This window comes from Lagopus muta, chromosome 4 (assembly GCF_023343835.1).
Source record: "Lagopus muta isolate bLagMut1 chromosome 4, bLagMut1 primary, whole genome shotgun sequence".
Lineage (NCBI taxonomy): Eukaryota > Metazoa > Chordata > Aves > Galliformes > Phasianidae > Lagopus > Lagopus muta.
Genome location: NC_064436.1, coordinates 65,705,542 through 65,731,380, shown reverse-complemented (window position 1 = coordinate 65,731,380; position 25,839 = coordinate 65,705,542). Strand labels below are relative to the sequence as shown.

Genomic DNA, 25,839 nt, shown 5'->3' with positions numbered 1-25,839 from the left:
TAATGGGATATAAAAGTCTCAATAGGAAGATGGTGAAGTCTGAACCTCCAAACATCTAAGTGAGATGTCTGAGCAGCATGTCTTCCTCTGCTGGTAGTCTTTGTGAAGTTTGTTCTCATCTGGCAGGGACATGGCAAGTGCTTCATAAGAATAAGGAGTTGTATGGCACACGGCAAAGAGAATATACTTTGATCCACATCTCCCTTCCAACACTCAGTTTTCAGATTGTTTTCTTTGCTCATACATCATACATAATATTTTGTCAATCTGTTGCCTTTCTGATTACATTTCTGCTGTAAGCTGTCCACACTGAGCGTTAAGGATTGACAGGAAGATCATTCAGATATATGGAGTAGACCTAATGGTTGCACGTGACTGGGTTGAGGTAGAAAGATGACAGTAGGTAGCATACAGGCTAATTTGATTGTCAGAAATACTGTAAGAATAGTGGTAACTTAATAATGTCCTTGTTGGAATTCGAGGCAAAAAGAGTGAGTTCCAGTGTAAGGCACAGTCCTTTCCCATCAATTTATAAAACACTGTAATCCAAGCATTTTCATCCTGAAATGGTAGAATGGAAAACATGTTAAACAGGATGGTTTCCCACGGAGCTGCTGGGCCTGCGGATGCTTCAGACACTGATGAATTAATCCGGGACACATGGAGACATTCCAAGGCAGGGAAAACATGTAGCACCTAAGTTACCAGAGATGATGTGGGAAACAAAGAACTGACTTCTCAGAAGACTCTCCTGATGCCTAACTTGTGGCATTCGGAGCTTAATATTTGGAGATACTGAGTATCACTCACTGATCTTTGTGCTGTGGAGTTTCACATTGGACTAAATGTGGCCAAGCTGTCCCATTCTGGTAACCCAAAGCCAAATTATACATTCAGATGTGCTGGTCTCCATGTTTTTCCCAAGCTCTCATAGTGAGTCACTGAGGATGAAGAATGGTTCTTAGCAGCCACAGATCCCAGCTCCAATGCCAGACCACATAACTTTTCAGTCAGATAGGCTTTCTTAATCTCCTTTTGCTAATGGCTGTAGCTCTAAAGCAAGTAATTCAATCATAAGGCTGGAAATGACAGCCAGAAAATGCTGTCTGTCTCTTCATGCTTTAACAACACTCTCCATAGAATGTTATTAACCTTTTCATACCTAGTCCATATCTGTTAGTGTGAAGCTGTGGTTTTAGAAATGGGCATTTTTCATTGTATGGAGGAGTTGCATTCATCTTGGAATTTTGCTCTACATGTCCATAAGTGTTAGGAAGTAAATCTAAGAGAACACTGAGAAGAAAACATCTCCATCATCATCATCCATCATCGGTGTCCAAAAAGCCAGGTGCATGTATCTGCAGGGGCATATATGCATGGGATTCTTGATGTCTTGCAGAACATCTGTTTTCTGATCAGGCTGTGACAGTTTTTAGGGCATGGATGGTGGCTCTCCCTACCCGAACAAAACTGTTTTGTTATTTTATTTGGCTAACAGAGATGAAACCACTCAACATTCAATCTGCCTAGGGTTTTTACTGCTTGTCTTTCTTCTACTGCTAAAGCTGCTCCAAAATGTTCCATTAGCATCAAGTGACATCTCTGCTCAGCTGGCTGTGTAGATTAATTCATATCTGTCCCTATAGCTTTAACTCTTTTTGTGTCTCTTCATTATTACTTTATAGACTACGTCATGCTACTTAATAGCAAAGGAAAGCCTTTAATCAAGCAAATCCAGGTTGCTTGGGATATACACAGCGTACAGCCATGGGGCTGCGACTGATATCCTGACAGAGCCCATAAAGAGAAGATAGGGGGCATTGTCACCCTTCTACTAATGACTCAGTAGAGTTGAATTGCTCCCCTTTACCCTCTGTTTACCAATAACCACTAAAATAAAGTTCCCTGCATTCCCACTGACAACAGGCTCAGTTGGTTTTCCATCACCAGACCTTTTTTACCCATCTGTGTGCATTTGTTTGAGGCCTGTTGTCAGTCAACAGCTATCAGGTAGTAATTGTGTCAGCTGTGTCCAAATGGGCAGCACAAGAGGAGTCTGTGCTCTGTTTACCCCAATCAGAGAAAGCTGTGGAACAGAAGAAAATATCTTTAAGCCTTTCTGTCCATTTCTGCCCACAAAACAGAATGGAAGCAGTGATAGTGATGAGCAGGAGTTGTAGGGAACATGGTAAGCTGGAGGAGGCTGGAAGGACCCAAGAAGATATGAGGTTGTTTGGCTGCAGCTTGTGTTGTCCCGTGTTCTGTCTCTTTATGATCCTGTATGATCTCATTGACTTATTTTTCCATGCTTGAAATCTGTGGCAGGGATTCAGTGACAAGTTCTCTGCACTGTGATGACCCCACAAATACTTGTGCACAGAGATCTGTGTCATAAACTTGATGTTATCACAGCATTAACTGTGACAATGTTGCAGAGTGTCTGCCAACATCCAGTCTAAAATCTCATGCTAAATAATCCTAATACTTAAAAAAATCTCTGATAACAGGGTTCTGAGAACCTATTCAGCTAAAACATACAAGCAAGTCAGCTACAGAATGATTCAGTGCCTTAGAGTTTGGGCTTGGTGGCCTAATGGCTTCTTCTGGAGAGAAGGGATTTCTTCCAGAGAACAATCTTGTCTGGAGAAGATGACTAATTTACACTCACTGATAGCAACAGCCCAACCAGTGCTTTGTGATGCCTGCACAGCAGTAAAACTGCTGTCTGAAGCAATATTTCTGCTGTATGCTGTTGCAGTCCCAGAGGCAAGAGTGTTTGTTGTTGGCCCCAAACACCCAACTGTGGTTCACAGCTTGTCTGTAATCAGTGTTGTACTGGAAATGATGCTGTTACCCAATGATGAGGACAAGGAGGTGGCAGCCTGGGCCAGGTCCCAGAGTGAGGTGGAAGTTCCCTCTGGTGGAGGAACAGACCCACTACAGAGAGTAGAGGAGGTGGGTGCTGAACTCTCTTTGGAGCTCCGTCTAGAAGACCATTTTTGGAGATGCTGAATATTAAATGTGTCTATACCTGCACTTTATGTTTTAAAGGTATTCTAGATCTTCTGGGAATCAGGATGAAAGAGCCTCCATGATACAAGGTGAGATATCTATTTTGGAGGACATCGAGCTGTGAGAAGCTATTAGGTAAGGGCTGGATGTTGTGTGATGGATTTACCCCTGTGGAGGTGGATGGAGGTGTGAGAATTTCTGTGGCACTTGGGGCTGATGAAACCTCTGATCAGCTCCCAGCTCTGCTACCTCCAGTTTGAAACGTTCATTCTCTCCCTAGAACAGTTCCTTGCAGTTTGCTCATGATGTACAAAGGAATTTCAGCCACTTCCAGCTGTGCTCCCTCAGAATGATGGGGAAAGATTGGTGCAGGTGCACTGTCCTAGGAAAGAGCAATGTGTTGGGCTTGGAGGCAGGGATCCTGCAGTGCAGCTGTGGTAGCTGCATCCCCAGCCCAAATGTGTGACACCAGGCCAACTGCTCTGCGAAGCATCCTCCAGAGGAAGCTTGGGGCTGTTCTCATGGTGTCAAGATCCAAGGATCGCTACAAGACTGTAAAATGCATCAAGAATTCCCACGGGGATGTTCCTTCTGATAGAAGAAAAAAATCAAAGCAGTGGAAGGTGCTTTCTGACCAACTAGTTATAATTGAAACAAACTGTGCCAGCGTAGCAAGGGAAAAGCAGAGCCAGAAGGAAACAGTTCAGTACAACCGTTTGGGTTAAGCTAATATCTTTTGATCTGTGTGTGGGCAGACGTTCCTTGTGGAAATCGGGCTTCACAGCTGTGTGAGATGTCCTGATAAAAAGTAACTGACAGGAGAGAGTGTAACTGGCTGTTACCTGGCAGTTATGGGTTGTCGGCTGGGCTAATGTTTACCAGCTGTGCCTGTTAACTTTAAGGTGTGGGGGGAGAGCTGTCTCTTGCTGTGTGTCCAAGGAGCCCATCAGCACCATGCTTTAGCTGGGTAGGAGCAGTCAGTGGGGTTTTCTTTGTATTGTGTACTTTGTCCAGTTCTGCATCCCCGGTACAAGAGAGACCTGGACATCCTGCGAGGGTGGAGAGCAGTGAGATGGCTGTAAGGAAAGGCTGACGGAACTGGGGCTGCTCAGCATGGAGCAGAGGGGACTTAGGGCTTCTCACCCACAGCCATAAATCGCTACGGAAAGGTGCAGAGGACGGGGTCAGGCTCAAAGGCTGGGGCACAACCTGGAGCCCAGGGGCTCCCCTCTGCACCTCTGTGCTGGCGCAGGAGCCAGAGAGGCTGGATCGGGGGTGTTCTTCTCCTCGGGGACGTCCGAAAGCCGCCCGGGCACCCCGCCCTGGCTGCCCCTCGCCGCCCTCGCACCGGGGCTCCCCGTCTTCGGCAGCGAGGCGGGGGCAGCCCGGCGGGACCAACGCGGCGGGGGCTCGGGCTCCTCCTCCCGCATCCCCGAGTCCCGCGGGGGGCGGCGGCGGGGCCCCGGGCTCTGCCCAATCTCCGCGGCCGAGGCCGGCTGCGCGTTGGCTGCCGGCGGTGCCGCCAGTGAGGCTGCGCTGAGGCTGCGGGGCCGGATGGCCGAGCCGCCCGCCCCGCTCACTCGGGCGGCGGCCGGCGGCGGGCGAGGAGACGAGGGCGAGCCCTCCGTGCCGGGAGAGCCAGCGGAGCCATGGTGTCATGGATCATCTCCAGGCTAGTGGTGTGAGTAGCCGCCGGCGATTCGCAGCGCGGGGATATTACGGGTGGGTTGCGGAACGCTGCGGAGCTGTCACGGCAAGGTGACGGGGTGAGCGGCTGCGGGAGAGCGCGGCCCCGCCGGTCGCTGCTTCACCGGGGGAACGGGGCTTTGTAAGCGAGATCGGGCGGCCCCGAGGACCCCCAGCCTGGGAGGGGAAGCGTGCGGCTTCGTGTCCCTGTCCTCCGGCTCGTCTGCGCCCTGGTGCGGGCACAAATTCCCTGCAAACGCTGTCGGGGCGACAGGGAGATGTCTTCCCCCACCTGCCAAGGCATTTCGCCCCAGCTGCCCCTCCTGGTGAGAGATTCGGGAGGAAAAGGCGTTTTGGATGACGCTCGGAAAATGCGTGAGGAGGTGAGGTGATGCCGAAGGTGGGGCAGCGGGATGGCCGCTGTGGCACACGCTGCCATCTGAGCAGTGTGGCTGCTGGAAGCTGCGGTGCTGAACCACACAGATTTTTCGGGGTTTTCTCTGTACGTAGAGCTTGGAGCTCAGGAGAGCATCTCCCATGCTCTGAAGGTGTGGAGGAAGATCTGGAAAGGCCTGTCACTTTCTTTGTCTGTGAGAAACGTGCCATGAGGTTGCACCATCAGCATGATTCCATTAAGGCATTTTCAGGATCTCATTTCTTGCATTTTGAGATGAGACATAAAAAGAAAAACTCGACTTGATCTTAGCTATCTCTATATATCATAAAGGTGTTGGGGGGCTGTTGGATATGAAGGATTTGGAGGGTTCTAGAGTTGAATGTAGCCCCCAGAGGTTTATGAGCTGGATTCAGCTGCAGTTGTTGCTAGCATTGGTGGGTTTGCACTTCATTCAAAGAAAGCATGTTAGCATTGAAGAGATTTAATTTGAATGGTATAACTACAAGTATCTCTTAAAGCAGTGCAAGCTGTAGCATGTATTATCTGAGGCTGCTTTTCTTTCCTTTCTTCTGGACCGACTTTTGCTTTTAAAATAATAATCATTGTGTAATCCAAATAATCTTCCAGAACAAGGAATGTCAAACGAGAGGTGGTAATTTTGCTTGCTTTGGCACACACATATACAGGTGATTTCATCTTAGGCACGTGGACTGGGGTAGGATAAGGGCAGCACATTCAGGTAATTAGCTGAGCATACAGACCTTCCCGTTCCCTTCGCTTTGTGTGAGCAGCGTGTCACAGAATGGAATCATGTGTAGTGGGTGGTACCAATTATTCCTTATGCTAGAATGTCAATGGCAAATGATAATTTGAACGTGCTATTTAAATATTAGTCATAGTAATAATTAAAAAACAGTAACATAAGGAAATCTTGTACAAGCTAGCCTTGGTCACCACTATCTTTGCACCACCACTTAATATATAATCTGTCCTTTAAGAATGCTCTGCACCAGAAAGGTGTGGGTTTGTTATGATCCCAGCAACATCACAATGCCATAGAGTATTGCTTAAGATGCAGTTTACTGGGGCTAGCATTGTAAAGAAAGAGTGGAGAACGTTGGTAATCTTATGTCCCTGCAGATGCTGGGCGATGTGTGATGTGGACCAGCCCTTCTGGCTGGGTGCAGAGCACCATGCAGATCTGCATGGGGGAGGTGACCTGATGTTTTGGTCTTCAGAGCAGTTATAGAGATTGCTTAAAAAAATAAAAGGCCATTCTGTTTATCATTTCTACTGACAAATGACAGGGATATACACAGGAGAACTTGTTGCTGTATTTTGTATGACGACAAGGACAGGCAGGTGGTGTAACTGCTGCTGACTGCTATGAGCTTCCTCCAGGCTGCTGTGTTACAGTTAGCCAGCAAAGTTTATCCTGCAGCCAAGGGATTAGTGCAGCACATCGTGGGCCAGAAGGCCAAACTGTACCTGTGGCTTAGCACAGCACAACCTGAACCTGCTCAGGTTAACTGGTGTGTGGCTGCTGACTCCTCAATATACAGATTAGGATAATTACAAAGATCTAAACTGTGTAATCTGATTTCCTCATTTGATTATGAATTGTCAACTCATCCATCAGTACAGATAGCTGTGCTCTAAGTAGAATGGCCACCTGGTTTAGGCTTTTTTCTTTTTCATGCCTATTCAGCTTTCCTCCTTCCCCTCCCCTTCGAATCTTGTTAGCTGATAAGGATTATGAGGGAAAGTGTCATGGTGTGATTTAATCATTTTGTGAATCTTGCTTTCTGCTTTTAGGTCTATGTGGGATTTACCGATATGACTCAGCTAATAGTAAAGGCTCTAAAACCAAGAGCAAACCCTTGCTTTGGCTCTTCAATGCTTTGTCACCTTTATTACCCCCGTTGCTTATCTGTGCTCGGTCGTCTTTAATTAGTGGGTATGTGATTCAATGCATTTTTACATTTGGGGCTGGGACATGCATTCCCTCAGCAGAGCACTGTGGCAGTTTCAAACAGTCATGCCTGTGATTTGATCATTACTGCTTCTGTCCTGGCGACTTCTATTTCCAAAACGATGCTGAAGGAGGCCAGTGAGCAATCTGCCCCTTCCACATGCAGTCAGGCAGCTGACTTTTTCACCAAGGGATGTCTGGAATCACCGTAGTTGTGACTGTTGCATCTTGGAGTCTTTGTTGCTTTGTTTCTGACAGTAACTGGAATGGGACCTCATCATGAGTTAATTACCAACCCTTATTTATTCATCATCTCTGAGTACATCTCAAAGGACATCCTGGCACGTCTGTATTTCAGTTTCCTCAGCTGTGAAGTGAACTGTGCTGAATTTGTCTTCCTTGAGACTGACTAGAAGGGAGCAGCGGCATGTCCTCCCATCTCCAGCTTACTGCTGATAATTGCAAAGGAGGTTCTTTTCACTTCAGGTGGTAGGGAACACTCTAGCAGAAGGACTTGGGATCTGTTTTCATTATCAGAGTCCAATCTGGCTACAGCAATTGTAGGTGCTTAGAGACTTCCTATACTTTAGGCTGTTGTCTAAAAATATTTTAAAATTAAAAGTGGAACATATAAATTAAGCCCACTGTATTAACATGGAAATGCTTTTCCAATAAAGATGGGGGATAATAAAGAACAAAAGGGCAAGTTTCTGGAAGCTTGGCATGTCCCATTGCCTCTTGAAAGCCTTTCAGTGTGGAACACATCGCCAAGGAAGGAGATGTCAGTAGAAATGAGGTTAGATCAGACAGGTCATCGATAGCAGAGATGACAGTGTGGCTCACGGATTTGAGTTCCTGCCATTAAAAGCTCATTGCAAATGTTTACGAAATTGTTTGTGGCAGCCTCAGATACGTTCCCTGGGAATTCCCAGCTCTATGGGGAAGTAACAGGGATTTGGGAATCTATGAGAAGCATCCTTTCATCTGGCTGCTGGCTGCAAGTAGGTAGGTCTGAATAAAACAATCTCCAGCAGTAGGCCTAGCGTGTTCCTGGCACCCTCCTGAGGCTGTGGGATGAGCTTCTGTGGTCCTCTCTTTCATGTACTGGGAAGTGGGAAGGGTGAACCACCTGCAATGCAAGCGGAATTTACCAAGAATGGTTACCTGTACCATAAGGTGGTGTAATCTCTTGGAAACACATCTTGCACTGCTGATCTCTCACACAAAGATTCCCTGGTCCTGGTGGCTTCCAGCCTGATGTGCCACTGTGGCTTTGCTGAGGAGACAGAACCTGTTGGTGACAGTAACTGACAGAGGAGCATCCAGCGCAGGTGCGACATTTGCTTTGCCCTTCATGTGAAATGTGAGCGTGAGGATCACACTGCAGGGGATAACGCTGCCTGCTGCTTTGTCAACTGTGACCCACATATTCCCTGCACGAGCACAGATGTGGTGGAAATGCTCTTAGCCCCAGTGGGGAAGGCTTTCCTGAATGTACAACCGTACAATGCAGATGTTACCAGCCCTGGTTTGGTAAGGGAGGGTGTTTACCAGACTACAAGTTGTGGAAATAACTAAGGGGCTTGACCTTTGCAGCTGCCTTAATGCAGTACTTTCCTTTTAGGGGATCCACTCAATGTCACTCTATTAATGTACTTCCATACATGAATTTAATCTTGTGTCATCAGATTGGTTTTTGAGCAGTGTATTTGTGAGAGTTGGCCATTGGGTTTGGGCTTTGTTTTAAGAATTTGGGATGGATGTAGGAGGATGGAACAAAAGTACAAACTTAGGTGCTATCCAAAACAGTTAAACAGCCAAGAGCTTAAATGTTCTGAATAATGGTGCATTGCCTTCCAGATCCTCAATGCTGCTATCAGTGTTGCAGACAGCCAAACTGCCTGTAAGGTTGGGCACTGCAGTACTTACAAGATGTTGCTTAGTCTTAGAAAGGAGATTCAGATCCCAGTTACTCAGCCTGTGGTCTACATGTGGCTGTCAGTCCATGAAAAGTCAGCAACTCTACCACAGAAACCCACCTGCAGACAATTATCAGTTATGCTGCTTTAATTAAATTTTAAATTGATTTAATTGTTATTTTTTTACTGTATTCCTTAATTATAAGTTTTGCAGTCATAACCACTGACTTACAGTTTTGTAAAATATTCGTATTTGGACATTTTACCAATCCATGCTACTCATGCATCATCTATCCTTAAGCAATAGTGGGGTATAAAATGAGCTGTGTGTTTCTTGCAAAGGATCAGCTGGTCCAGTGATTAGATAAGGTTGAAGAAAAGCTCCTCCATGCTGTTACTGCAGTTAATGGAGGGAGACAGCCATCTCACAGAAGCTTCCATTAAAGATAATGCATCGAATAAAGAGCTGTTAGGTCAAGAGGAAACACTCAGTACAGAGAAGACAAGAAAGTGTGTGTGATCACACCTCCTACTTCTGGGTAGTAAGAGTGCATTTGCCTTTCTGCTTCCATGCTTTCAGCAGGCAGAGGCAGTATGTTGGGAACTTTCAGGCTGATCGTAAAGGTAGGTGAGGAATCGAGAGCAATGCAGAAGAATTGGTCAGTTTGGGTTGCTGTCGACCCATTATATGTCACAAGTTCTTCCATGTCCTCACTGGATAACGGGTCCGAGTCTAGGCTTCTTTTTGCTTGGCCGCACTTGATTGTAACAAAAAGTGAGGGCTACTCAGCAGGTTTCAGATGGTTCTTGTTGAGATGGAATGGCTCAGTGGAGGGAAGGGTCTGAGTGAACAAAGCCTTCACAAGCAAAATACCTGGCAAAATGTCACTTAATTCGCATCCTTTTCTTGTCACTCATGTGCTATTTAGATTGTAAACTCTTTGGGATGAGAACTTTAATTTAGTATTTTTCATTGTACAGCACCCTATGCAATGAGATTTTGTCCCTACCTGGTTCTCCTAAGTTCTGTAGCATTATAAATAACTTAAAGATAAATATGAATAAATGCAACTCTGCCTTCCTGATGCGTCATTTAAGGTCCTGTGCACCTCTTTCTGACACTGTTACTGGTATAGTGTTCATGGTCTATGTTTGCATTTCACATACATAGAATAAGAGTAGATTTTTGTTCTAAGGAGCTCTTAATTTAAATCGGTGAAATACAGGCAAAACAGGTGGTGAAAGAAAGTGAATTAGAAGAAACAACAAAACAAAAGGTGCATCTTTTCTGTCTGTGGTTTGTGTGCCACCTAAGAAAAGGACTGAGATAACAGGGTACTCTGCTTATTCTGCAGGAAGGACCCAGGGAGGCACTCTGGACCTGGAGCAGTATGCCAGAACCAGAGAAATTAGTGGTGCTTTCTCAAGCTTTGCACACAAAGCGACTCTCTCATACTGACAGGCATCAAAGAGCAGGCATTTCTCCTTAGCTGCTTGTTTCTTGTAAACACATTCAGTGGAATTTATCAAGGGGAGACAAGGATTCAAATTTTATATAGGTGATAAAGCGGGGATCTGTAGACTGGCAAAAGCTGATATATAGTCAGAGAGAGGCAGTGATGGTACTGAAGGAAAGATGGTACAGTAAAAAGAAAAGAAGAGTAAGCATTACTTTTCAGAAGAGACACATTTATATGGAGGCAGAGGGTTTGATGTCAAGTTAAAGACTAAGAGTAACAGAAGGACAGCTGACAGCACTGGCCTCATGTCATGCTTCTCCAGTGTTTCTCCAAATGCTGCCTACTTACTTGCTGCAGCCCTTCCTGTTAATGTGCTAATTACTGCTAAACAGCCAATTCCAAAGAAGGAATGAATCAACCAATGAATCAGGCTGCATTTGGGCTTTCCTCCTTCTCTCCAATGGTAAATTTTCACTCTGTGAAGCAGCGGATTTTGTGGGACAACAAAACCAGCACTGAGAAACCTATTTGTGAAGAGCTAGGAAGAATGCTCCTCATGTCTGGAGTTTTGTGCTTTTTGGACTGGTCCCAGGGATGCCAAGGCAGCATGTGTAGCCTGCCTTCAGATGTACCGAGCAATTCAGTGCTATCAGCATCAATGAACAGTTGCAGCTCCTGCCCCAGAAATGCTTCTGTTCTGTTGAGTTCATACTGTTGCTTCCTTTCACTGAGCTCAGTTGAGCTCGTTAACTGTATTCCTTGTTTCCAGGCTCTAAATAAGTATCTTTAGAGACAGCCAAAAACTTCTTGCCTCATGTTCTGAAGGGAGAATTTGTGAGCGATGTAAATATGGATTTTGAGCAGAACTTTTCCAAGTCAAATAATCAAGAGTTCAGAGGTGCTCTGGGATGTTTTGTGTAGTCTGGCCCATCATGTAGCAGAGCTCAAGCAATGGCAGAGGAGAGAAACCAGGAGGGCAGTGTGGGAAACTCAAGAGCTGGATTGTGTCTGTGCGTATCTAAACTTAGACTTGTGAGCCATCCCCTATTATGTGACCCACAAGAATCGGCTTGTCTGATCCTCAGTGTTAAGTCATCATGAATAACACCATCTGGCTCCTCAAATCTATCTGCAGAATTCACGGTGACACTTGCAGGAGGAAGATGGATGCTGGAGCTGCGCTGAGGCTGAAAGGCGTTGAGTTGGGTGATACACTCTGTGGGAAGAGATTGAATGGGTCTGCAGGGCATGCGTGGCTAGGGAACAAGCACAGGAGGTGGCTGTGTGGAGATGAATTGATGGTCAGTGGTTAGGTACTGCTGAACACACGCTTTTGCAAAAAGCACACACCAACAAACAGAACCCACTATTTTAATTGTATTTTTGCTGCAAAAAGAAAAAAAAAATAAAATAAGAGGGGCCAGGGGCATAGCAGATACAGACACTGAAATGTGTCACTTCAAGTGATCCATTTAGGTCTGAGCTGAAGCACGTTGGCAGGGCAGGCTGGGGGCAGTTTGCATCTTCCCTGGCATAATTGCATCTGTTTTGCAGCTGGACAGAGGATTCTACTTTCCAGGTTTATTGTTTTCATTCTGCTTATAAAGATTTCAGTCAAAACAGAAAGATGTTGCTATTTAAAAAGAACATTAATAATTAAAGTGAGCTACTCAGGAGAATATATTCCACAAGGCTGCATTTGTTGAATTTAAGTAGATCATAATAATTTCCATGGTAACACGCTCTACTGTCCTATATACGGAAACAGTCTTTCTTGTAGGATCAAAAACAGAGGAAGCTGTTATTTAAATCAGATACCTTAAAAACACAGACAGTGAAAGAAGAGTAAATAATTTCCTGCATAAATGTTGTTGATGTTTTCTCACTTTTGTAATATTATGCTAACCTCTTTTTACAGCCGTCATACTGCAATCAGTCAAACAATCCCCTGCTGACTCTGGCTTAGGGAGAAACTATAATCTAATGATCCTCTCCTAGTATGTCATCACTCTCCCTCTCCATACCTGTAGATGTATACAGCTGTAACTGTTCTGTATCTGTAACAGTGACTATCATGGTGTAATCTTGAACAGGTCTACTGGAATTGCTGTGCCTCACTGGCTAAAATTGTGTCTATGCTAGCATTCTCCCATCTCACAGCATTAAGTAAGGCTTCTTGCATCACTATTTGGGTAGCATTTTATATGACATATTGTCTTATGGCTGACTATTAGATGGTAATTTGTAATAAGTTTAGTACTGGAAAACCTAAAAGTTGCAGATTCATGCGGGAGATTTGGATAGAATTTAATAGAAAAGTTATTGATGTAATCTTCTAATGAAAATAACACGGTAAATGAGGGGACAAAATGAGTTCATCTCTGAAATAATCGCATCTTGTCTGTTTTGTCAGTGGAATTAGACTATGGAATCATAGAATCACAAGGTTGGAAAGGACCTACAAGATCATCTAGCCTAACTGTCGATGTGTAAGTGATGCACTGCCAAATTTTAACAAGAACTGCCGCAAAAATTCCCAGTCTTTGCTTGTAAACCTGAAGGGTCAAGGGTGGATGTTCTGCAGACAGAGGGAATAAATAGCTGGAGAATGCTGATTCAATGCAAACCTCAATCACTTTCTTATTCCTAAGACAACAGAAGGGCTTCAGCGTGCAAAAACAGGTGCAGCTCTGTTGAAGTCAGTGAGTGAAGTAAATCTACCCGATGCGAAGCCCAGGGTTGTGTGTGTAGCCTAGAATGGAGAGAGCCTTGGAGAGGGTGCCAGCTGGATCCTAAGAAGTTGCACTTTATGTGATGGAAATTGGCCAGTTGAAGACAGTAAGAGGCTTTTATTCCTCATGAGTCTCAAATTGAATTGATCCTGTCCTTTCTTTCATCTTAGTGTTGGCAATTTTATCACTAAATTGTCATATGGCTTTTCCTGTGCTTCAGCGGCTGAAGACCAACGGATGGGCCGACCCAAAGCTGTCATCAGGGTATTTGTGACCTCAGTGCTCTGTGAAAGTTCACAGCTGAGCTCTGTAATAAGCATTAGTACCCACAGAAAGCTGAGGATGAGGAGTGTGACCACCTTCTCTTCAAATTGCTTGGAGGAATCTTTGTAGAATCATAGAAAGGTCTGGGTTTGAAAGGAGTGCAGTGATCATCTAGTTTTAACCCCCCTGCTATGTGCAGTGTCTCCAACCACCATTCCAGGCTGCCCAGAGCCACATCCAGCCTGGATGTCTCAATGCCTTGTTGCGGGCTGCCCAACATATACAAAGTAGTTTGTTCCTAACAGGGAGAAACTGTTCTCTCTCGTACTTCATACCTACAGTGTTACATGAAGACCTTCAGAGGCGTTTCCGAGGCTGCCTCACGTGGTTAGAGCTTTGCTTGTGTGATTTAAGATCCTGGCTGTCTTGAATCTGTTTCAGTGCTGTTTTGCAGAACTGGGAATCACAAGAGTCTGCTGCCAGTCCTTGCCAAGGGCCAAGAGGAGGTGCCATGTGACTGATGGTACAGATCCCATGCATACTTGTGCAGATTATTGCTGGATCAGTTCAGAATGAACAAGGCTGGCTAAGAGACTCCATGCAGACAGACTGAAAGATCTTTGCTGCTGTCCATGAGGCAGGGCGTGCATTCTAAGTGTGTAAATACTATGCCAGATTTTGCATGGTACTGCAATCCAAACCACTTGTCTTTTTTCCTGTGGTTTGTAGCAATTCATGGTTAATCCCATGTAAATGTACTTCATACATCTCTTTTTTCCCCCTTTCTAGTATTTACTTATAGATTGGATATTTTCCCCTCTTTGCTATAGCATGCCCTGAGGTTTTTGCCCTCAGAGGTGCTCTACCGCCACAGGAATGGCTCTGTATTCTTTCTTAATTATTATTCTGCTGAGGTTTGCAGATACTTGGCTGTAACAAATCAGATCCCTATTCAAAAAGCTATTGTGCTTCAGATATGTTCTTGAAACCAGGAAACCTCGATCCAGGCAGTCAGTCCATAAATGGCTGCAGTCTGTAAAGAGGCAGTTCTCAGGGCACATTCAGCTACGTGGTGTGGCTGAAACAATTAACCACTGCACTTCAAACAGCAATGCTTTGTTTCTGGAGAGCTGCACTTGCAGTGCTGTCATCCTGTGTGAATCTTCTTGTCTGGGCAGGAGAACAAACATTAGACTGTGGCGTTTAAACCAGCATATGACAGTGAATAAGAAGTGGTGGAAAAACATACATAGGATAGCAGGCGGTGTGGGTGTTCCCACCAAAAGTACAGGCTGCCTTCTCACGTAGCTGCCTGCTTAGAAATCTCTGTAATGGACGTAGAGGCATTGGCTTCTTTTCCCCTTGCTTCCCTTTAAAGTTATTTCTGTGAAGTCTCCATCTGGTTCCTAAGCCTCAGTTTATATTTCACGTTATATTTTGAGTAGCTGCCAGCTGCAAGTTGTGTAAGAGAAGGTGAGAAGGGAAAGAAGGTGAAGTCACTGAGCCAAAAGAAAGGGAAAATTCAAAACCTTTACCACTCTGAGTTGTGCAATACGCTGTTTTTGTTTTTTGTTTTTATTTGAACTCTCAACTAAGAGGTTTTCCTCCCCATGTAAGGATATGTTTGTGTCACAGGCCCTCATCTGAGTGCATTTGCATTTGGGAAATGCAGCACAGAACAGTGCCGTGGCTCATAGCTCTTATGTCCAGTGCTCTTAGCCAAAACCCAGAATTCAGAGAGATACAAGAAGTCTGGGAGAGAGCAAAATTGAATGCAAATGGCAACGTGACATCTTCTGCCAGAACAAAGATTGCATAGCTGGGCAGCAGTCCTGCTGTCTGCAGCGTGTAAAAAAGCTTTAGTCAAAACCCTTCACCAAATCATGAGATTGAGCTTGAAGTCATGACTTGTATAATATGTATATATATATATATATATATATATCTGTGCACTCTGATTTGTGCTCCAATACTGCAAGACTGTTTGCCTGCTCTTTTCTGAGAAACCATTGAGTCTGAGAATTTATTTGGAACAGAGATGTTCCTGTAATCAATTCCAAGAATTCACCTGATGAGATTAAATGAACAAATGTTAAGTACTGGCGGTTCTGAAGTACTGAGCAGTGCTCACAGAGTGAGGTCATCCAAGTATGATGATGGAGGTGATAAAAGCTAGCATAGAAACTTAGCCTGGAAACTGCAGCTTCTGTTTCCAGGTTTGACTCTACTTGGGCTGTTACCAAGCTGCTCATTTCCAGTGGAGAAAAGCATTTAATTTCCAGCAAGATCGATGGAACCTGTAGATATTCATCATCTCTGAAAGCTGCTTGTTGTCTCAGCTGCTCTAAAGGTTTTTTCTCTCTGTCCAAAATCTATGAATTCCCCTTGAAGCTCTCTGTATGAAGCGCTGTACTGTGAGATGCCTCAGTTGATAATGGTCCTCGCTCTTAAGTCTTTCCTGAACTCTGTGTAATTAATTGTTGTTAAACTTATAAATCATAATGCAGTTAAATAGTCATAGTGTCAGGGATATGGGTGGAAGCTGAAAGAGACTCCTTCCTCTGTCTTATTGTGAGACACCCAAAGCTGATTTATTGAACGCTACAGACACTGAAATCTGGAGTCCTTGTTGTAACAGGAAAGTGTCTGAGCTGTTAAACGTTAGGGAGAAGTGTTGATAAGATAGGAGAATACCAGGAATTAAAGGAAGAAATCAGATGTTCACCAAGAAGTACCAAACCTGGAGATGTTCAGTGGAATAAAATGATCTGTGAGAAGCTGATGTCTTTCTTTGTATCAGAGGAATTAAGCAGTGGAATGAATGATGTAGAAAAATTAATGAGAAGTGATTAGAGATTCCAGAGTTCAGAAGAGAAGCCTTGCATCTTGTGAAGCATCCCTGAGTGCTGAATCAGCATGTCTGAATTCTAGCATTTCTTATACTTTTGTTCTCTTTGTTGAGCAAAGAACAAAGATATTTTAGATTCCTGTGCAGACTGTGTGAGTTATATCTGTCACATGCACCTGCAAAGGGAATTGTAAATCGGGAACTTTCAACCTTTGCTGTGATTCTGGGCAACGTGCAAGCATTGCTGAGGGATCTACGTTTATTTTAAAGGCTATGCAGTAATATCTCTTCCTAAGAGATGTAACAAGGCAAGAGACATTCACCCATGCAGTATGCTGTATGTTCCGAGCTCAAATGAGTGACTGTATCCTGCTCAGTGACAGATGTAAGCTCTGCATGTCAGCAGTGCTTGATCAGTGTCCAACTGGGGGAATACTCAGCTGAACCTCTGGGAAACCAGTCTGGAAAATGAGCAACAAGAACTTCCCAAGGCTTTCTGAGAACTGCTCAAGGACAGGAAGACTTAAATACATTGATATTTCTGTGTGTAGCATCCTGCCATACACCCAGCTGTGGTGCTGTAAAGTTTCTTTTAATTAATAAGGCAGAAAAGTGAAAGCTTCTTGAATTGTATTTGTCCTCTTACAGACATAGGTGAGCCCTTTGAAAATGCTGAGTATGTCTTAGTCTTGGTTTCATTAAACTCTTCTACATTAGAATCATAGAATCATAGAATTGCTCAGGTTGGAAAAGACCTTAAAGATCATCGAGTCCAACCACAACCCAACCACACAACCCTAACAACCCTCTGCTAAATCATGTCCCTGAGCACCACATCCAAACGGTTTTTATGCACATCCAGGGATGGTGACTCAGCCACCTCCCTGGGGAGCCTATTCCACTGCTTACCCTAGAAAATACAGCTCTCCAACTTTTAAAGGTAGAATTTAGACATTGTGTCAGAGATTGTAATTTACAGAAACCCATTAAATTGAGTTTCTACTCAAGCAAGGCTTTGTTGGACATTGCAGCCTCTGACCCTTTTAAAAATGAGCATTGCATGGCTATTAGGTGTGTGCATGGATAATTTCCTTTCTTTTGCTGGAGCTGGGAACCACATGGAGAAAGTATCATTTTATCTGCAAATACATGCGGTGGACTATGGAGGTAGGCATAGAAGTAAATAAGCTGACCTCTGTGCTACTGGCTTTATGCAAGAGTGGATCATGCAACAGCATTACCATAAAACCATTACCTTTTATTGTGATGCTGCACAGTAAATAACACAAGGGACTGTAGAGATAAGGGGACATCCAGCAGTTCTTCTGGCTCACAAAATGTGGCTAAGCAAGGGGAAGGAAGAAGTGTTCATGAATATTCACTGTAACTCCCTCACAACCTTTTTAATTGTCTTTGGCTATTGGTGACAGGTCCGTGTTAAATCCCAAATTGAGACAAGGTGGTACTATTCTTTACATCCAATGGGAGTCAAATTTTGTTTTACAGGTAGCTAAGAAAGGAGCATTTTGAGAGTCCTGCTGTAGTGACACATCTGGTAATGGCACAGCAGGGCTCCTGGCTAGCTCCTTGGGGAGAGCGCTGCTTGCCAAGTGAAGGACGTGGTGTAGCTGAGCAAGGCAGTTCTCCAAACAGCAAGGGCAAATCTCTTTGTCATTGAGCAAGAGAGCTGTTCTGCACCTCTGATGAAGGGAAGGGTATTGCGTGGTTCTGATCTGGATATGTGGTTGGTTTAGTGAGACGTTTAGAATGCAGATTCAGTGATCTTTCCCCTCTGTTTGGCAGCTGAGAGGCAGTGTCTGGCTTGAATACGTGTCCAGTTAGGGTCTCCCTAATATAAGGACACAAATAACACACTAAGTGACATCTACTTAAGGGTTTTGCTCTTCTCAGATGGGAAAGTGTGGGGAAGACAAGCGTTTACAATGATTTGGTGTTGATGTCTTTACTATCTAAGCTGCTGTTTGTTGATACTAAGGAAAACAGACTGAATACATACACCTGGCAGGAAATCTCTGCTGCTTCTAAGGTGCTGGGGGAGCCTGGTTCCTCTGGAGTCGGCCCTGGAGGGCGTTCTTCCACTCTCCTGTGAGTGCTAATGATGAAGGTCCTTGGTGGCAAATGTTGGCTGCTCCCTATATTCAGGAGGAATTCAGTACGTATGTTACATCTTGACCATTGTGAACGGATATGTGAACAAGAAAGATGTGAAACAAGGCTGAACAAAGTGCCAGAGCAGTTTCATGTTGGCATGCCTTCCTATCAGATGTGAACTTTAGTCTGCTGTCTGCCCATGTGTCCCATAATAAGTATCATACCCCTATAGGCAGAAAATGTTCTGGTCTGTAGGATGCTCAGGAGAACCTCTCCTATTGACTCTGTGGATGGGTGTCAGTCCTGGGGCTGGGTTGGAGTGCCTCTGTGCTCCTTTGTGTGTGCAGAGCCCAGCTTTTTATCATCTATCCTAATGCTGTGATTTAGGATTATCCACTATAAGGTCATTTTTCTTCCAATTTATTTTAATTAGAGGCAGATAATTTTGCTGGTAGTTGAAGCTGAATTCAGAGTTGTAGTCAGCAGCTCTGCCTGATTGTTTGCTCGTGACCCATGGCTTCAGTACAGAGGCTTGTTTGCTTCAGATTTCCTTCCCTTTGTGCCTAGGCTGGACTGGAGGCTGCTCTGTATCAGTGTAGCTGCAGCTGGGGAGCCCTCCCTCCTTGTTTATCTCAGTGCACCATGCATTTCATTAAGATACTGTTATTATCCATATAAAATGGGAAGATTAAAAAGGATGAATGAAACGAGAAATGACCCTAGAGGAAGGAAGTCTATTAAATCCACGCTAGAAATTCTTGCAGAATGCATATGAGTAAAGACTAGGAGTCTGCCTTTTTAAAGCTGTGTGACAGTGTCTCATTTTCTTTACTTGTGTTTTAAATTATGCTGGTAAAAGGGCAGGTGCCCAGCCTTTCCTTGAAATGTTGCTCTAGTGGCCAGTAGAAATAGCAGTCTGTGTCTGTGGGCCATAAAGAGAAGTGTGTTTTGCACAGCCCGTGAACTCCCTGCAATGTTGCAGCTGTTAAATATAGCATGTGACATTCTGATGCCTCTGCTAACCAAGGGATCGAGGTGGTCTGAAGATTGTGATGTTACCTGTAGAATCATCTTGCCTTCTTTTCCTACTCTGCTGCTTTAAAACTAGAGTTTAAAACTGGGCATTGTCCATATCCTGTATATTTTCAAGTGGGTGTCACTGTCCCTACCATTTAAAATAGAGATAAAACATCAATAATCAATGAAATAATCAATGAAAGTGCAACCTGCTTTACTTCTCAAGTCACTGATAAAGCCATTTGAAATCCTTGTTTGAAATGTGTTATTGAAATAAGATGTTTTATTTTATTTTTTAAACTTAACTAGAGGTTGGATACCCAGGTCTGGAACATTGTGGGTAGGTCCAATGTGGGTCCACATGTTTTCAGTATGGCCGGTCCCTCTAAATGTTTGGTGATCTAGTTTTTTGGGTTAATGTTGTAGAATCATGAGAGAGATAAAAATTAAGGTTGTACTGATGGAAGGAGTTTGTTGTTCATTTACTATCATGTTTATAGAAATGTGCAGACAGCAGAATGATTTTCTCTTCAGGCTGTTTTACACCAAGCTTACCATGACCATACCTGATACATGTTCCATGCTGAACTGCTCTTCTGGGCTACTGTAGGGATCCAACCAAGGTTTTCCGTGCTCTTTCCAGAACTTGTGGAGGTCTGTTAGTCCTAGCACTCTAAGCATTGATTGTATTGGCACGGGCTGCTCATGGAGGTGGCCACCATTCCTGGAGGTATTCCAGAACTGTGGAGATGTGGACTGAGGGATGTGATAGTGAGCATAGTGGAGGTGGATCAGTGGTTGGACTAGTGGTCTTTTCTAATCTTAATGATTCTGTGATTCATTGAGGATTTGTATCAGTGGATTGAACCATTGGTATCCCAGGATTGTTTCCAAGAGAAATCAGTATTTTTTGAGAGTTTTAGCTGAGTATTTGGGCCAAAGAGGCCTTTTCCTCTGATTTTTTGTTTTCTTTTTTAACTATGTTGGTCAGCTAAAATATTCCTTTCACTTGATCATGTACTTCTGTCTATGGAAGTCTAAGCAACATTACTATAAGGAAATAGTGTTGCAGCTGATTTGATGAACTATAGTTGGATGTAATTTGTCATTCCTTTTTTCTGTCCCATGAGTCCAAGATCAGGAGTCCAAAGTTGCCTTTCAGGGAGGAACAGACAAACAGGAGCTTTTGCATTTCTCTCCATCTCCTCGGTCCATGGCAGCACTTAAGGTTGGATGGTGAAAACCTTCCATGGCCTGAACAGAGTTTTAGGATACAGTGTACAGTTATGTTCTAAATTGGGATTCCTGCATGTAACTGAGTTTGCTAAAAGTTGATTCACATAGCATCAGTTAAAATAACTCCAAAGTAATACTTGCAGCACAGTTGTGGTTTTAAATGAAAATAATGCAGAGATTCTTTGTTGCTGTGTGTCCACATTATATAGTCCTTTTAGCCTAAAAATGAGTTTAAGTTATGTTTCTTGTTCTTTTCCTTTCTGTCCAATGAGCCTACCATAAATCTGTAAGCGAATTCACAATACAGATTTTAAACCATCTGTCATCTCTGGAATATAATGTCAGTGCTTCTAAAAAAGCTTTTTTCCACATAAACATCCCCCTCTACAGAGTCAGAAAAAACAGCCCTTCCCATTTAGGTTTCAAATTGCCATTTGTTTGGCTTGGAAAAAGGCAGGGGTCTCAGAGCAGGAAACACAGGGGCAGTACTGGGTAGGGAAAACATCAGCAGCACACAGATGCTGAGCACTGCCTTGGTGGAGCTGTGAAGACCAGACCTGGTCGCATAGCAGAGAATGTTTCCTTCTCTAAAAGGTGCAGATTTTACTTCCCTCAGTATTGCATTCTAATGAATTATTTCATTAGTGGGCTGTGCAAGGGCTGGGACAGAGCTTAGTGCTTTCTCCTCTGGTCCTACTGAGCTGAAGCACTGGAAAAGGAGAAGTAGTGATGAGGTGAATGCCATCGAGGCCCACAGAACACTATCTCTTGCAGGCAGCTGCTCACAGACTGATGCATTACGCCAGGCACAACGTTCTTATCAACTCACAGCTTCCCACCCGTGGGTCAGGGCCCCGTACAACCCTGACATGCTCTCTGGACAGATCCTTCCTTCCAGCGTTGCTTTGGTGGCCCATCTGCACTGGGCCCAGGCAGCTGCACTGAAGGAGGCACAAAGTAGAACAGAGCAGCTCGGTTACACATTTACCTGCAATAAATTTTGCTTCCTAAAATAGCTGCGGAGCCATGAGATATTTTTATGGCAGTCCTGCAGACCTTCTCTATCCTGAAGGACTGTAAAGAAGGCCTGGAAGTGTCAATGTGTATGTAAATGAATGCAGTTCCACCTGAGTTTGGAGGCAGCCAGGAACAACAACTGGGAAGAGGAAAGCACCTTCTTAATCTTGGTTGGGTTTTAAATATGACATCTGAGGTTGTAGATATATCCGTATCAGTACTGTGAGACACTTCACTGCTTGTGGTTTTAGGAAGAGCAGTTGTTAAGTGCATTATCTTAATGATCCTAGCATTTTACAAGGTCTGTCCATCTGCAGTGTTGTTATTTTTGCATTTCTGTCTTCTGCATGTAACAGGAAGTAGAGGAGCAGGGAAAAGGGAACCACATTTGCCTTCTTTTGACATGTCTTGATGTGGGGTCTCACAGGGAGCAAGTGTAATGCCAAGGCTTCTTCCTCTGCTTGCCACTCACTCCCAATTCATAGCCTGTGTGTGCCTGGCCCTCTCCCAGCTCCCATCTGAGGTGTGCCCTGGCTGAGGGGGTAAAAATATGGAGAGGAGTATGCTCTGTCTGGGAAGGATCATGGCTGCTTAATTTAGAAGCACTGAGGACAGCCCTTGCTCCTACTATTTCTGCTGTAAGGACAGTTGGCGTCCCTTTACCCTGCAGTTTCACCAAACAGAGTGATTATGTTTCACCAGCCATGCTGGAGAGAGTAAATGGCTTCTGTAGTAGCCTGGCAGAGATGTCAGCCATGGATCTGGATGGGAAGCTGAGTATTGCAGGCTGGGACACTAAATTCTCCTGCTTTCTGTTCCCTTGGTGCCTCAGGACACCTGGGACAGGGAGGAGGACCATTTGTGGCACTCCTGGAGTCTCTGAAGGACAGCTGCAAAATGACTACAATGAGCTTGCTGGTGCCATCTCTCAGGGAATACCAGCCTGGAACCTCCCATGTGCAGCTGGTGCTTCCTCTGCCCATGTCCCATTTTGGAGTCAGAGTTGGCCTGGCAAGTCACCCACATTAACCTCATCCCTGCCCTTGTGCATAGCTTATTTTCACATTCACAACTGTTGGATTTGTACTGAGCACCTTTGGTACAAAGACAGTGCTGTTTATTTTTAATCTGTGTCACTGTGTGAACATTAATTAGGACTGATAATAAAGGACCCTAACCTACTGGCACTCTTCTCAACAGTTTCAGCAAGGAACATTGATGTGGCAACAGCGTGTAAGAAACATGCACTAGCCACAGAATCACAGAATCACAGAATGGCCAGGGTTGGAAGGGACCTCAAGGATCATGAATCTCCAAACCCCTGCCACATGCAGGGCCACCAACCTCCATGTTAAATGCTAAACCAGGCTGTCCAGGGCCCCATCCAACCTGGCCTTGAACACCTCCAAGGACAGGGCATCCACAACCTCTCTGGGCAGCTGTTCCAGTACCTCACAACTCTCTGGGTAAAGAATTTCCCCCTGATGTCTAAATCTCCCCTCCCTCAACTTAAAACCATTTCCCCTTATCCTACACATATCAACCTTTTCAAAGAGTTGATTCCCAGCCAGCAAACATGTTGAGGAAATAGGAGATATTTCAGCAGTTCCTACATGTGTCCATCCCTGTGTTTGAACAGAAATTTGTTGTCTTGGCTGCTGTGTGCTGATGATGTGGAAACGTTAGTTATTTTGGGGAAAAGAAGGGCTGTTCTATTTGTGTGGCAGTGCTCCGATGTTCTAAATGTTTGGGCAGCCCGACCACGGATGGCATGGTAACAGGATGAACACAACTTGGAAGGCTTGGGATATGGATGGTGTATTGCTGGTGCACTTGTAAGAGCAGGTTGCCGTTCAGAAAATATGAATTTGCAGGCAATTCTGGAGGTTACCTCTGAGTCCTGGTCAGTTCTCATGGAATTCTCTGAATGTTTCCATTTATTTCATGAGAACTGCTGTGATGTGTAACTGAATGTGACAGTTAACGTTACATGCAGATGGCCATAGGATTAGGTCCCTCATGAGGAAAACAACATCTTCAGAGCTCAAGATGTTGAATTAAGCAATCCAAGGTCTTCATCCCAGCTCTGATCCCTGAGCAGTGAGGGATAAGACTTAAGATAATTGTCCTATGCTGGTTAACCTATGCTCTGTGAAGGCCAGGCCACAATACTAGCAGATCCAGAGAAGGAGTACAAAGAACATAACAGCAAGGGCTGACTGTGGCTCTGCTGGTAAGGGGAGACAAAAGCAGGTTTGGAGATGGTGCAGCTGCTTCCCTGCTATATGACAGAGGTTGCTAAAGAGGAACCAACAGGAAACCCTACAGCATGGGAAACTTCATCCCTTCCTGTGTCATTTAGTGGTGAACTTAAACAATGAAAACAAAATCCAAACCCCCATCCTAAGTACTGTAATTAATTGAATAAATAAATACAAACAGTCAGTTCCACAGATTAACTCATGGTAATTGAGTTTCTCCCCCCTTCTTTTTTGACTTAGTTCTCTTGATTTAGTTGAGCGTCCACTTAAGCTGCATCAGGAGCAGGAGGGCACTTGCTTTGTCTTTTCCATGCTCTTCGGCTGTTTTGGTGCTTTGCTATTTTGACCACTGTCTTTGCTGTCAGAGAAACAATGATGGCACAATTGCTCTTATGGATCTTCCTCAGTGTACTTCCATACATATTCTTTGCCCTTTTCCTTTCTCCTTCACCTACTGTATCTCTTTTGATAAAGAATGGCCAGAAGTGCGTGTAGCAGTCCAGACTGGGACTGCTGCTGATGTACCTAATAGGATTATAAGACTTTCAGCATTAATCTTTATCTTGCTCCTCAGGCAGACTAACCTTTTACTTAGATTTTTGCCTCCTGTTGCACAATTAGCTGACTCTTCAGTGATTTCTTTACAGCTGCTGCTTTGTCCTTTTTCAAGGCCACTGTAATTGATGGAGACTTCCAGCATGGAGCACTGCAAGTTGTTAGGCTGTTGTGGTTATTTGTTTAGTGTAGCAAGGGAACTTTTCCTTTTTCACTGATGAATATCACAATTTCCATGACTTTTCTTATACCCTGAAGATTTGCATCTGTTTTATCCCAGGCTTCAGAGACAGATCTCTGTACCTTCTATGTAACAACTACTACGTGAAGTTGAAGGATGTCTGCTTCTGCTTGTTGCATAGAAGATAAAGAGCTAAGGCTTCCCAGGGTACACAGCTCATTCAAAAGAGGCATGAAAGATGGAAATGGGTGGAGAAGAGGCTGGCTCTGTATTTGTAGCCTGGTTTCCTAAGGAAATGAGGCTTAAGCAGTCTATTTTTCATCTGCTTCTAACTTGGATCCGTAAAGCAATTTCAGCCAAACTAAAGGTCAGAGAGGTCTCACATACCAAGTTTTTTTACATTATTTATAAAAATCACCTCACAGAATCATAATACTTCCCAACTTGGAAGGGTCCCACAAAGATCACGGAGTCCAACTGCTGGCTCCACACAAGGCTACCCAAAATCCAAACCCTGTGGCTGAGAATGTTGTCCAAATGCTTCTTAAACTCTGGCAATTTGGGGGCAGGCCCACTGCCCTGGCAGCCTGTTCCATGCTCACCACCCTTGGTGCAGACCCTTTCCATAACCCCCAGCTGCTCCTCCCCTGACAGCTCCATGCCGTTCACTCGGGCCCTGTTGCAGAGCTCCCTGTGAGGAGCTGTAGCTGCCAAGAGGCCTCCCTTCAGCCTCCTCTTCTTTAGGCCAAACAATTGCTGGACAAGGGAGCAGCTCACAGCACTGTCTGCCAGGAGGTAAAAGCTGCTGTGTAACTCTGCAGGTAGGCCACAGATTTTGCCTTGCCATCTGGCGTGCAGCAGCAGGCACTCGGTCTGTGCCAGAGAGGCACTGGTACAGGCTGCCCAGTGATGTGGTGGATGCCCCATCCCTGGAGACTTTCAAGACCAGGCTGGATCAGGCTCTGAGCACCCTCATCTAGCTGTGGATGTCCCTGTTCATTGCAGGGACGTTGGACTAGATGGCCTTTAAAGGATCCTTCCAACTCTAAGGATTCTATGATTCTATGCAGTGGAGAAGGAAGAAGCACAAGAGTATGCACAAGAGTATCTGGGGTGTGGGAGAAGACATTGAAAGAAGAGCAGAGTAAGAAGCTGTTTGCTCTGCATTCA

General features: G+C 44.6%; 1 protein-coding gene across 6 annotated transcripts in view; it reads left to right on the top strand.

Moving 5' to 3' along the window:
• The first annotated feature begins 4,487 nt into the window (after positions 1-4,487).
• REEP1 (receptor accessory protein 1) overlaps positions 4,488-25,839 on the top strand; it is a 60,148-nt gene continuing 38,796 nt past the window's right edge. For 3 of the 6 annotated variants that reach the window (XM_048943597.1, XM_048943598.1, XM_048943599.1), the window contains exon 1: positions 4,492-4,693. In XM_048943597.1, the coding sequence (XP_048799554.1) occupies positions 4,662-4,693 (32 nt within the window). In that variant the 5' untranslated portion in view covers positions 4,492-4,661. Of the gene's footprint in view, positions 4,694-25,839 lie in introns of all 6 variants that reach the window. The other 3 variants (XM_048943594.1, XM_048943595.1, XM_048943596.1) reach the window with 3 other exon arrangements.